The sequence below is a fragment of the Corvus kubaryi genome, unplaced genomic scaffold (assembly GCF_017639235.1).
Source record: "Corvus kubaryi isolate FWS band 111438036 unplaced genomic scaffold, C.kubaryi_AGA036_p1.0 37397, whole genome shotgun sequence".
Classification (NCBI taxonomy): Eukaryota; Metazoa; Chordata; class Aves; order Passeriformes; family Corvidae; genus Corvus; species Corvus kubaryi.
Genome location: NW_024581136.1, coordinates 12,318,385 through 12,332,428, shown reverse-complemented (window position 1 = coordinate 12,332,428; position 14,044 = coordinate 12,318,385). Strand labels below are relative to the sequence as shown.

Below are 14,044 nucleotides of genomic sequence, written 5' to 3'. Positions count from 1 at the left end.
GGCTAGCAGGTGAAGAACAACTAACACTTCTGCTGTATCAAACAGCATCTCAAAATTAAAGCATAAGGCCTGTTTTTTACAGAGAAGTTTCTCAGCTTGCACGTCTGTGGTAGATTTAATAAAACTCAAGGGTTAAGTTGTGTTTGTTTAGAAGAAAACCACTTGTACATCACCGGAGGACTTGAATATCTGGGCTAGTGGCTGGAATACTTACTCCAGGAAGAACAAAGTCATAACCCACTCTTGCATTACTGATGCTAAATTAATGCCAGAGCACCACTGTGTGGGGAGCTCCTTCCTGGCTGTGTTTGCCCAGACATCTGGCTGCAGTGGCTCCCAGCACAATGCTCCACAGCCGAGCCCTGTGCTCCAAGTGTCCAACTCCCCCCTCCTGCCGGAGCCAGCTCGGCCACTTCACCACCTGCTCCTGCTGGGACACAGCTGCTCGGCTCTAAAAGAACGATCGGGGAACGGCAGGACGTGTGCGAGGACATCAATCCTACTCACACCCCTGGGAAGACTTCATTAAAATCCCAGGGCAGAAGACTAAATTCAGAGAGTTTTCCACTCAGAATCCTAATTTAATCAAAATATTTTAAAACCTCCTGGCAATGCAAACATCTCCATGCAAGCAGAGAAATGCTCAGCTAACACACATCCCCTCCACAGCATGATCCCACAACACCTCCATCCCATGTAGATCCTCGGTGTGTGTGCAAACTTCCCGACCTAAGCCATAGCTGCTCCTGACCACAGTGGTGACATCTCATATTTTCCTGCCAAGCACCGTGTTCCTCTGTGGTACTGCAGGAAAGACATGCTGAAAATCCTCCCTACTTTGCTGACACACCTTTGCACATGCATTTTGGGTACACCTGCAGGGAAGAGCAGTATTGCCCAGGAGGAAGCTGCAGCCTCAGATGCTCGTTTTGATGTATTAACTGGGGCTATGCAAAATAAAATCCCCAGAGGAAATTATCTCTAAGTACATCCAACATTCCCCCAGCTGCCTTATGTATCACACAGTATAAGCAACTGTCCACAATGATTGCATAGCACCTGCTGTCCCCATTCTGGGTTTGTGATCTCTCTTTAACCAGACATCAAAGAGAAGGAGCAGACAATGGTGGAACTGTGATAGGAAGTGAATAATGAAAGTTCCTTGTCAGTCTGAGTTTCCACTTATCTCACAGTTCTGTACATACTGCCTGCCCTGCCTCTGCTGTCATGTTCATGCACTGTAGCTGTAACAGCCTCTTTGGGGAGGTATCATAGCAGTTTTCAGGCTTTTATAGATGGGCCTTTTGGATTTTCTCTTGGGCCAAAGCCAAGTACTCAGCCAGATACCTACACCTCAACCTACCATGATGGAACCAAGTTTGAGATTAATTTGGTACCAATGTCACAGGCCATGCAATGAGCACCACACCTTTCTTTTTGAGACTGACCAAGAGATGCAGCCCTGCACCAGTCAGGGGCTGGAGCAAAGCCATTTACTCCTCCCTTGAACAGTCCACGCACTCAGTGTCCAGGGGTAGCACATACAGCAGCCTTGGACAGAAAAACTAAGGATCACTCAAGAAAGTAGTCAAGCTAGGATGACCTTTCTGCCCCAACAGCATTTTAAGACATACATTCAGATCATGCTATTAGAGGAAACACCTCAGACTGAGGTCTGTGCAACAGGACTATTATAGTCCTTTGCTGTCCCATCTAAACACTTCCTCCAACCCTAAGTCTTCCATTTGTATACTAATTAACTGTATTTTGCACACAATGACTGTTTAACCAGGGTAGAAATATTTATTACTTTCATGTAGCAAGAATAAAAGACCTGAATGCTTATTATACAGATATGAGGCAGGAAATATGACAAAACAATTTCCCATAATTATTTCCAGCAGTTGCTCATATTGGAAAATTTTAATAATGAGAGTAATTAATTTGTGGTTCTTGAGATTTACAATTAAACAGCATTAGCAAGGACAACTGCCTAAAAATACATGTTTCTGTCCTACCCCATTAGCCACAACCAAATATGAAATTTCCCAACATACAGTGTCACATCCTGCACATGCAGTGTCCTTCCTCCTCCTCACTTTCCATGTGTGAGTGGCTTGAGACAACTTCTCAAAGCTGTTTGCAGACTTCGTTCTGAGGGCTTCAAAACCTATACAGAGCTGGTTACTAAATCCTGTATGTCATATACCTGGGTGGTTTGGAGCTGGCATTCTGCACACAGCCTGGTGTTTGGGACCTTTGTGCTTCTTTCCTATGTTTTCTGAAGCTCTATTAAATGTTCTCTTACTTCAGCAGTACCACCAGTCTTAAACAAACAAAGCTATTCTCAAAGATCACTGATTTCCTTATCCTCAGCAGCCATGGGACAAGACCATAGGTCTCCAGTGTGCTACAGAGCTACAACAATACAATTTTTACTACCTCTAAGTTATTCAGAACAATACAGAGCCACAGGGACCAGCAACCCTTGCTGACATGGCAAGACAGTGGCATGATACACAGGCTGGGAGCAAGCAGAAGTGAGACCATTTCACTACCAATTCAACCCTTAAATAACATTCCCATCTTTGTCATTTTTGTCCTTTTTTTCCTTCCCTTTTCACACACACCTGCAAAGCTGAATGTCTGTTTTGCAGAAAACAAGGAGAGAAGCTATTCTAGCAAACAATTCAGTGCCATTAACTGGTACAATGCAAATGCACTTTGGGTTGCTCTCACAAGGAACTTTGGTCAATGCTGATGTTTTGAGCACCCAGGTGTAAGTGTGCTGGCAAAGGTAGAATCACTGGCACAACAAAAGGAAATGCTTGGCTCACAGACAGTTGTCATAGAGACAGATCAGCATCCCGGGATATTCTCATTTTAAATAGGCACAGAAAACCTTTTTAACCTGTCTTCCCGTAGGCATCTGTCTTCGTGATTCATGTCTAAACTGCTGAGGCCAAAAAGAGAACCATTTATCAGCACGTCTCCTCTAGGCAGGCTGGAGCTAAGGAGCTTTTCTGCAAACTTGATGGTTTTTGTTGAAAGCAAGTTTCTATCTGATTCTCTGGCTAGTGTTTCTAAAAGCTGTGGGCTGGGGAAGTGATCCAGCTTCAAAGTAACCTGGCCAGGAAAAAAAAAGGAAAGCTGTGGGTTGTGCTCACTCTGCTTTTTAAACCAGGTCAGATCTCTGCCCCAGTTTATAGACTGGGTGCACCAGGAGCTGTGAGAGGACAGCACAGGGGTGGCATTTCATGGTCCTGTGTAGGAAGAAGGAATTGGGGGGAAGACAATATTGCAAATACCTAAGACAATATTGCAAATACCTGAACATTTTTTCTTAGTCACATACAAGACTTCTTGCCTTTGCACCTAAAAGCTGCAGCCTTGTATGAGAAACAAAGAAATACATTAATCTCTCTCTGTGTGGACAAAGTTTCATAAGCTCCTTAGCTGTTGAAGGTGCAAAGTCTTTAAACCTTTAAAACTCAGCTCAGCTGCTTTTTGGAACTAGGAAGCTGGCAAGCAGTACAGGAAACCATATTCTAGGGAAAAAAACCCAGAAGGGGCCTATGGGGACAGCTGGATCCCCACAGAATGAGAGATGTGTGGTTCTGGTTGCAAATAAGGTCCTCAGACTTAAGGTCCAATGCAGCAGGAGTCCCTGCAATCCCAGCAGGATTCCCAGACCTCTGCAGAGGCATGAAAGGAACTGGGGAGTGGGGGGAAAGAGTGGGTTGCAGGTATGTAGGTTGCTATGGCCAGGATTAAACTAAAGCAGGAATTCAAAATTACACAGCCCCAAGAAACACACATATACTGACACTGAACCCACAAATCCTAAGCTTTCCAGACTCTGTGCTATCTCTGTAATGTCTCAAGGTCTTCTGTGTGACCCAGATATGTAATTCCTAAGTTATTAAAATATGTATGTATATTCTTCATCCATTGAGCTATGGAGATTCCTGCTTCTAAAATTGCTGCTAAAAGATAAAACTATGGGCAAATAGATGCTGCTCTCACGTTAGGTCATAAAAATTCAGCAGTGACATTCAAACAGGAAACATTCTCCTCACCACAGCAGGGCCAGCCTGACACTGCTGCATCCTACTGGAGCCATCCTGTGTCAGCTCCAAGGAGCTCCCTGGCCAACCAGTATTTCTGCTGTTACAAAGACAGGCCCGTGAATGGCTTCATCTGAGCAATGTTCTTAGTTTTGGGAATAAATCCTAAACTATATGGATACTGTGGGACAGATCAGTCCAATCCAAAGAGAAAACTGAGGCAGACAGGGAGAGCACTAGCCCAAGGCCACCACAGCCAGTGGCAAGGGAGGATGGGAGATTCTTTCCCCCAGGATTTTCTTAATACCACCAGGAAGCACAGGAACACTTCACACCAAAAAATGGCAGGCTGGAAGTAAGCAAAAAAAGTCTTCACTGTTCAATCAGGAGTTACTCCATGGTAGAACTCCCAAACATAACACAATGTATAGGAAGAGGGCTCACATCCCTTGGAAAAAAAAGCACAGGAGTCATCCATGCCCAGCCACCCCCTCCCTTAAGATTGTGAGATGATCATTTCCTTCACTCACATATTTATTTGGAATCCGATAATTCATTGCCCCAAGCTTCCTGCTGGAGTTTGTCTTCCATTGTTCAGGATTTACATTACTCAACAGGAAATCAGTGAGAGGTCCAGTGATTAGAAAGGTGTGTTTCCCATTTGGACCCACCCTTGCTTGCTCACTTGGGGCTGGAAGTGGCTCACAGCACACAGCTGTGCCCATGGGAACTCAGGGAACTGGGGAAGCAAAAGTAGAGGGATTTGTCCCCTTCTATTAAAAGACACAGATTGCTTTGTCCAGCCATATGCCACTGGCCATGTCCACAAACCTGTCCCTCACACACTGTTCATACTCAGGCCTTGCAGCAACCACTTTCTCCATGGGCTGGGGAGGGTGTAGTTTATCAAAATAAAGCTATCAGGGCAGTACTTGACTCGAGTAAGTGTGGTGAAAGTGTCCCTTGATCTAAAATATGCTTCCTCCTCAAAGACCATTACTTTCACATTCTTGCCAGGAGAGAGAGATTCTGCACAGTGTAAAGTGCCACTTGTGAGATATAACTCAGTTTATCATGATGGTTGGGAACTGGGCTGAGCAGGAATCAGCTGTCTCTGGTGCCCTTAGCTGTGGCTTTTAATCCCAGTCTCACAAATGATGCTCCAATATGTTCTCTTTAATGGCTCCTCTGTAGGAGCACAGAGCAAAACAAAACACAGCTAATCATTTATGGACTATCACTGGAACAGGATGCTTCCCTGGCCAAATCCTCCCATTGAAAATGTCACAGCTGGTTTAAAACATATTTCCCCTGAGGTTAGTTTGATAACAGGTAACTCAGCTCAGGGGCACACAGCGAGCACTCAGCATTACACTGTAACAGTGACTTGTGGAAGGCAGCTAGTGACCTTTCTGGGCCACAGCTCCCAGTCACCATGGACTCTTTTTCCAACCCAGATACCACCAAGGCTTCCCAGTCAGCTGATCTCATGCAAAAGCTGGGATTTTTATGTTTCTCTAGCATTCAGGGTGTGCTTGGCATCAAAGTTTATTAGCCATTGTATGCTAAACTTCAAAGAGGGAAGTCTGTTCCAAAAGAGGTTTAAGAAAACTTCGAAGTGGAAGATTGATTTCCAAAAATTATTTTAATATAATTTAAAAATTATTTTAGGGGGACCTTAAGCAAATGTCCTTGCTCCAGACTCACTTATGTGTGCTGAACCTCCAAGATCCCTTACAATAGATGTAGGCAAGATAGCCTCCGATACCACACTGTCTACAGCAGATTTATCCTAAAATAAAAACTCCTCTGCTGAAACTCAAGATACGAATTTGTCATTCTGCCCATCTTAGACATGGGGGAAAGCACATTGTCTCCTCTTCGCAGCAGCTTCACCAGAATAAGCCACGTGCTCTGTTGGGGAAGGTCACAGATTATAGACACTTCTTGCTCCTGTTGCTCTGCAATGATTTCTCTAAAATTAGACTTTTTTGCAACTGGAGACAACACTACAACGCTGAGTAAAATGGAAGGGTTACAACATATGTCTTACATACAATAGCCCTGCTTACACCACTCCATACATAGCTTCTTTCTCAGCAATACCCTTATACTGACTCACACTCATCTTCCAAAAAGAAACAATAGAGCTTCCTTATATTAAGAGATTATTGCGTCTCCTGCTCAGGAAGACCATTGCGTTCTGCAAATTACTGGAACCTCCTACCCATAAAAACTACCAGAAGCCACCTCAGAGCAGCTTAACATCATATGCAAAAGTATTTTTTGCTGTGGTAGCCTAAAATATCTGGATCTCCTTGTAAAATAGAAATTACACATACCACTACTGATACAAGATTATTTAAATCACCCCAGACAGAAAACCTCCTCACTAGCATTTTTCCTCTGAAACACACCCAACACTTACAAGTATTAGCTTAGATAACATTTAGCCATCTTCCCAGCACAGAGAACTGCTATGAAAGCTGTGGAAAACAAGAATATTGCAAGCACAGAAAGAAATGTGGAGGATGAGCCTTTCCCAGTGAAATGTGCACTAATATCTGAACTGCACGATAATGAACGACATTGTCATGATTTGTTTCACTGTATGAATTACTTACCCAGTCCAACAGGGTTTTAGGATTTTGAAAAATGTTGGAAAATGGATCACTCCTTTAAAAACAGGGATTTTTTTCTTTTCATCCTCCTTAGTGCTTATGGTACATAATTTGATGCTGCTCTTAAGAAGACATTGGCACTCAAAGCTGCCTTTCTATTCCAGCCTTGATTTTCCCCTTTGAGTTTTTAGACTGGCCAGGAAATTCTTAGGGAGTACAAGGTGAAATTGCTTTGGTGAAGCCTGAAGGGGCTGGACTTACTCACCTGGTCTAAGTGCAAGGCACCCTCGGTGAAGCGCTGCTTGCGCAGGCGCTGCGCCACTCGATGCAGGTTCAGCACAGCCTCCTGGATCTCAGCTATTGAATGCTGAGGTGAGACAGGGGGGAGCTCTTCAGGTGACAACACCTTCCCAGGGCTGTCAATCATGCTCTGTGCATGGTCATAGCTGAGCTTCACGCAGGAGCAGATGACTGTCCGCCCAAACCACTCATCAAGGATCTGCAAAATTGCAAAGCGCAAATTGGTCTGAGGACTCATTCTCCCAGTGCACAAAAGCTTGGGAACTTGTACAAACACTGGGAGGAGTGGCACCAGACATCCCCACTCCCTGTGATCTTCGAGTGAAGATCTTGTCCCGCTGAGACCTTCAGGCCTTTTGCCAATTCAGATTCTCAAGCATCTAGTAAAGTGTATATGTATGTAACAGGTAACAATATATTGTGCATATACAGAGGGGACTGCTTGCATCTCCCTCCTCCACAGAGCTCAAAGAACTTCACATCATCTGGGAGCTGAAACCAGTATGGTGGCTCACAGGTTACCAGGTGCAGGAGTGACAACAGGCAGATACACACATGCCAGAGAGGTTGTCCTAAAACACAGCCTTAAACACAGCAGAATAACTTGAAGTGTAGCCACCAGGGGCACGAGGGGCTGGCCTTAAAATACTCTGTTTTCCAGAGTACTGCAGGAACCCCAGTGTCTGACTAGCACTTGTGAAAGTGCCTGAGTAGGACTTTGGTGGGTTTGGAGGAGAGATGGACAGTCACTGATCCCTTGCTTCTCTGATCACGTCTATGGTTCTAGGTCCAAACTCAAGCCAGGAACCTTTCTGGGCTTCCAAACTACTTTGGAATTGAGAGGAAAATATTCCATAAATTGCTTATAAAACTATTTTATTTTAAACCAGAAGCCACTTCCATTTTAAACTCTCTAGCAGAATACTGGTGTAGAAGTAACAATTCAGAATTATTTCCTAAAGCAGACAGGGAAACCTATTTTCAGCTGAGATATATAAGAGAATCCAACAGCTCATCAAGCCAGTGACAAGGCACCGAGGGACATGGGCAGAAGGCTCTTCACAAAAGTCATGCATTGGCATGAGGGCTCCGGAGACAGACGCGGTTTGTGATAAACCATTCAAAGCACAAGTGCTCAGAGAATGATTGGAGAATTGTAATTCTGCCTTAGCTGCAAGTGCCACCTTACCCCTTCATCAGCCCAACAAGACACGGTGAATTCTGCAAGTGACAGTGTCCAGGGAGAAGAGTGAGCTCTCTATGACAGCCTGATCAAGGACGCTGCTTCAGAGACAAACCTTCTTAACAGGAAGGGACTGATTCCCAAAATACCTTTGCTGCCCCCCTCCTTAATGCATCAGAGAACATATGTGCTGTATAACTCAGCAACTCAGAGCTCTGAAAGTCACAGGACTTCCAAGCTTATTTCTAATTCAAAAGTGCTTTAACAGCAGAGGTGCAGCACATGGCATCTTACAATGTAAAGTGCTCTGACCATCAGCTCATGGTTATTTTGTGCATGTCTCTTCCTCTATGCTGTGGAGAAAGAAAGGAAGAGAAAGCCACAAAGCTGGACAGAGATGCTGTGACAGTGCTGGCAGCACCTGCTCTGTGCTCTACTGCATCCATTCAATACTGTTCAGCTTCTTGTGGCGATGGGGGATGCACGTCTGGGAGGTCAGTAGCCCCTGCTTTGGAAACCCCACCAGAGGAAAGGGCAAGCTCCCATGGGCTGGCCCACGTACCATGGCTGAGGGATGGGCAAGGCACCATGGAGGAGCAACATTTGGGGGTTGTGAGCTGGGATTTGGAAATTACAATGAGTAGCCCACAAGATCAGTCTGCAAGGTCTCCTCCATCACAGCAAACCTGGTGCACCCAGAGTCCACACAGAGCACCAGCATCTAAAGAATTTCTAAAGTTATGATAAGGCTTCCCCAGTTCTGGCTTCTTTTGAAAAAAAACCATAGTCCTGAGCAACATCCTGTCCTCACTGTCAGTGCTCTCATGGCTCTCCACCAACAGCTGAGGTTCAAGGGCTGTGTTGGGGCCTTTGACTCACCTCCCTTTCACCCAGCAGAGCATGGGGGAGCATGTGATCCTGTTTGCACTGAGATACAAGTATAGTAACACCTAGAAATATCAGCTTTTAGAAGAATGTCCTCTTGGGCAAAAGCCCTAAAACCACTTTTCCTCTTGGAAAGAGTAAATTCTTCTCCAGCCTTCACCTGACATTCACATCAAGTGACCTCGACTAAGACTGTAACCCTGAAAGGCCTTGTAGGAGAAACCAGTTTGCTGAGATGGCCACAGGCAGTCTGCTCTCCCAGGAACAGCGTGGCCATGGCCCAGACCACTCCAGAGGTCTGCTCCCTGAGCTGAATGCTACAGCTCCTCTATTTTCTCACTGGTCAGACAGGGTTGGACTGAGCACTGTTTGAAATACAAAAGCTATATTGCATGGGACATGAGACAAGATGTAATTAAAGGCTTTTTTTAATTAAGACTTCACTTTTAGCTGTTCAAAGATGACTCAAGAGTCAATAAAAGGTCTACCTAGTAGCTACTCTTAGAAGGCCTCATGAGTAATCACGCTGTTGCTATAGGAATGGGAACACTTTTCACAGAGGACAAATACAACCCACCTCAGTGTCAGAGCAGGGACTCACTGCAGAAATACAGAATCAGGACTGCAACCCTATTTTGCTAGAGTTTTGCTAGGGTAAAGATAGATTCAGCATCCTTCAGAGCAGCTGGGACAATAATAAGGAAGTAAAGTGAATTTTTGTGAAAAATTACCAAATTGGCACAAGAAATACTGTCTACAGAAAGAGTTCTGTATGAGCACAACAGTGGTTAAAAAAAACCATGTGAGTAGAAAACGTGTATTTTGCATAGACCAGAGAGTCCTCTGGGACTGGCAGTCTCCAGCCCTCCTTGATTAGTGAGGGGACCCTGTGATAACCAAAGGAGAGATTTTAGGGTAACAAAGAGTGTGGGAGAGGAACAGGGAGAGAAATGAAGACCTGGGGAGTGCTGGCAGGCAGGTGAAGGCAGCTCACTGCACCGACAGACAGCCTCCACAACTGCTCCCTGGAAATAACACATGCAGAGGATGGAACTGTGCCTTTGCTGAAGGGCTATCATGCTTTATTTGGATTGATGTAATTTGCAGCTCTGAAGAGGAATTAAATAGTCTGTTTACCAGAGAGGCCACCAAGGGACACTGCTGCATCCGCCGCATTGCACAACTGCCTGGGAGCACGAGGCAGGGCTGGAGTCGGGGGCACATCTCGTCCCACCCAAAGCATTAATTCTGAATTGCTGCTGGAGGTAAGACATTAAATGGTTGGGTAACCTGGCAAGGAGCAGGACATTCTCCATTCCTGAGACTCATACAAATATTCCTCCTTTCCCAACCATGTTGAGAGATTATTCCAGTTGGAAATTCCACAATATATCATCAGCAAGGCAAGACACAGGGACAGTCCTACATCCTCCAGTATTGCTCACTTTTGCTATCCACCTGGGTGTTAAGGGATGCCATTTTTACCACTGCAAGAGCAGGGGCTAGTCACCGAGGGAGGACTGATTAGCAGGATGACTGCCTGCTGCCTGAGGTACCTTGCCTTCCGGAGTCAACTTCCAAATCACAGAGAACGTCAGTCTGTCTCGCATGGGATTGAGACTGCAGAGCTCCTCACAGAGCAGCCTGGGAAGCATTGGGATCACCTGGAAGAGAAGAGAGCCTTGGTGAGACACAAGTTTTTAGTGTGCTCAAGCTTCCCTGACCAGTTGGTAAAGAGAAAATGTGTTAAGCTGTCAGCATCATGTTCAGTGTGGCAGGAGTGGCTATGTCACAGCTCTGGGATGCATCACCCACGGCAGAGCTGCATCACATGGCAGACAGTGTGCTGGCATGGAATGATGACGTAAACCAAACCCTCTGAAATGAGAGGATTTCAGACATGGCTACAGCTATCTACACTCCCATCAGCCCCATCCCTCAATGAGACCAGAGGCAGTTGTCAGTCTCCAACCTGGGATCATGCCCAGTGCTCCCCTCTGTAGAATGGAGTAAGCATCCTGGAGTAATCTGCATCCTTGGTTATGCAAACACTTACTCTGCAACTTTTAAGGTCACAAAGTTTGCTCTGTTTTCCACTTCTTTCCCACTGCCGCTTTGGCACTGGGAAGAATGAGGAAGGCTGGGCACATCAGGAAATTTAATGTTGAAGAAACATGGTTCTGGCAGTCAGGAGCTGAAGAGGTTGGATTTGGGAACTGTGTTTCTTGCTTTGCCACTGAATACCATGTAATCAAGAAGTAAATGCAAGTCTGCTCTCTGCAAAGCATAAATGAAACTTCTCCCATGCACCACAGGAGCCATGCTTGGCCTCAACAAAGACTGAACCATGCTTTACAGGACAGACAGGAACGTGTAGATGCAGGTGAGATAAACAAAAGTACCTGTTTTATGACTATTGACCATGCTGTTTGCAAATGGAGAACAATTATTACTTTATTATACTCAAAATTTGAACAAAATAACAGCCAACATAAATTTCTAGCAAGATTTTTTAACCCATGTCCTAGTTCCTTACAACTCATCAGTATTTCTGCTGCTGAACACTGAATTACCAAATCACAAATTACTCACCTGACTACACCAACAAAGCTAAAGCTTTTGAGCATATTCATGCTAGAGCAAACCTGAGTAGCTCCAAGTGTTTCAACCATCCCTGAGTTATTTCCTAAGTGAAGTCTGCAGTAAAAATAATCTTTAGCAGCTGCTTAATGAAGCAAAACTCATTATTTGAGTTTCACTTCTGACTTCCCTTCTCACTATTTACCTTTGTGAAGAAGCAATAACTGCCCTCAAAGAACCATCACATTATTCCTCTAGTTTATTTTGAGTGGCAACATGGGATGGTGCTTTTCAGAAAAACAAAGAGAAATACTCTACTTGTGTGCCATTAAGTAATTTAGCTATTTAATTCAGTTTCCGTTTTGACTGCTCTGTGTGCCAGCCTGTAAATATAGGACCAGCAGGAAGCTGACTGGCATACAAATCCCAGCTCTTCCAAACTCTGACACCTATTTAATGATTTCAGAGATAACTTTTTCTACCTGGAGGCAGGAGAACCACTGTTCCTCAGGTGTCCATTTTCTCCTCAAGTGCACACACTTTACACTTACCTTTTGCTTTGAAGGAAAGACTCTTAAAATATTTAATCACATTTGTGGTTTGGCACCAGACAATGGCTATAAATCCTTTCTAACTGCAGTGCACAGTAGTGCCAGAGGGTTAACTGTATGGTCTGGGGCTGTCAGGGAGTCACACCATGAATCAGCAGCCCTAGTTCGCCTGGAAGGTCACGAGGGCACAGCTTATGATAAGCTGTTTCCCGCAACACAAGGGCCGCCAACTCTGTTATTCCAGTCGCAAACAGAATGTTAACAATACTGCTACATTCATAACTCACTGACCCAGTACGTGAGCTTGGCCATGCTGCCTGGAAGGACCCACACCACAGGGTATAAATTTAGTGTAAGTGATGCCAACCCATACCAGAAAGGAGAGAAAATAGCTTTATAGACTCTCAGAAATCCCTGCCTGCCTAAGATCACCCATGACCACTGTGAGACCCCGACGTTCAGGTCAGAGTGAACAAAGTCCTAGTAATTTAATAAAAGCTCCCGTGCCCTTTCCCACCCAAATTAAAAGCTGCTTTTCTCTCTCTCCCCAACTCTGATTGACCATCTGACAACGGTCTGTACTTCCTGAATATTTGTGTGCCTTAGCATGTCCTCTTTCCCTTCACATCTCCTGCAGCAATACCAGTTTGCTAGAAAAATGCCTACAATGAACACAAAAGCCCAAGCTTGTTTTAAGTGTACTTGAGCAGGATTAATATCCGATTCAAGAGGCTATAATTCAATGGAAGGGCTTTCAATGATGTGAAACACAAGCAAAGCTTTAACTCAGATCATAATTACAGCACTAAACACTCACCAAGCAATTAGCTGTAACAAATCTACCATTAGGGAAGCACCAGCCTGTGTTACCTTTGTTTCACAGGAGAGAAACTTTAGGCAAAGTAACTTAACCTACGCCATGGAGGAAGTCTCATGAGAGAGTGAGAATGCAATCAACCATTTCCTGGGCTCAGCAAACACATACATAACATAACATAACATGACCTTGCACTGAAGGTATTTCAATTTATTCTACCTTACTGAATTAAAAGAAACCTGTTTCCAACACCACAACAGTCTTGGCTGACTGCCTCCTGTTTTAACATCACGATTCCTCTTCACCCTCTACATGGACAATAAACCAACTGTCATAAGGCACAGAAGTTTAAGTTATAAATATACATTTCCTTTTTCCTTAACATGATACGGTCGCAGCCTGAAAGGATTCCTAGTAATTGCAAGCCCAGCATTTAACATACAAAGATGTCACAATTGTGTCACACTCAGAGAGCGAGATGTTCCAGGAGTGATCCCAGGGGCTGCCCAGAGGAACTTTGGCAACAGGATTATCTCCATCTCTCTCTGACAGAGACACGGGATGAGAGGAGATTTCCCTAAGCACATCTTTAATGTCCAGATTTGCAAAATATCAGAGCTGTGTAGAATTGCCTTGAATAATCCAGAGGTTGCCCAGCACCTTTTAAATGCTTTGCCCTTCCCGTGACTGTCTGCCAAGAGCCAGCAGTGTCTGCCAGCTGCCCTGTGGAGTGCCAGGGCACGCAGGAATCCAGAGAGCTGAAACGCTGCCGAAGGATAGCACCTCCAGTGGGAAGTGGTTTCCTTGGCAAATTGCTACGGATGTGCCTATGTTGGGGATCACATCATTCAGCTTGATTTTACTGCAGATGGAAATAAAGTCACCTGGGCTTATACATCAACCTGGAATAAGGGGTTTATAAATGTAGCTGAATCTAGAAATGCAGTTGGAGAGGCCCAGCAGGGCTAGGCAAAAAAATTTTACAATGTAAAAAAGGAGCTACACTCCCCAGGAAATCCTTTCTAATGAATGTGTCATAG

The 14,044-nt window shown here is 44.7% G+C and overlaps 1 protein-coding gene across 3 annotated transcripts in view; it reads right to left on the bottom strand.

The window, feature by feature from the left end:
• DIS3L2 (DIS3 like 3'-5' exoribonuclease 2) overlaps nucleotides 1-14,044 on the bottom strand; it is a 184,646-nt gene that overhangs the window by 55,855 nt on the left and 114,747 nt on the right. For all 3 annotated transcript variants that reach the window (XM_042041857.1, XM_042041858.1, XM_042041860.1), the window contains exons 13-14: nucleotides 10,613-10,720; nucleotides 6,954-7,187 (exon numbers count right to left, since the gene is read on the bottom strand). In XM_042041857.1, coding sequence (XP_041897791.1) covers nucleotides 6,954-7,187; nucleotides 10,613-10,720 — 342 coding nt within the window. The remainder of the gene's footprint in view (nucleotides 1-6,953; nucleotides 7,188-10,612; nucleotides 10,721-14,044) is intronic.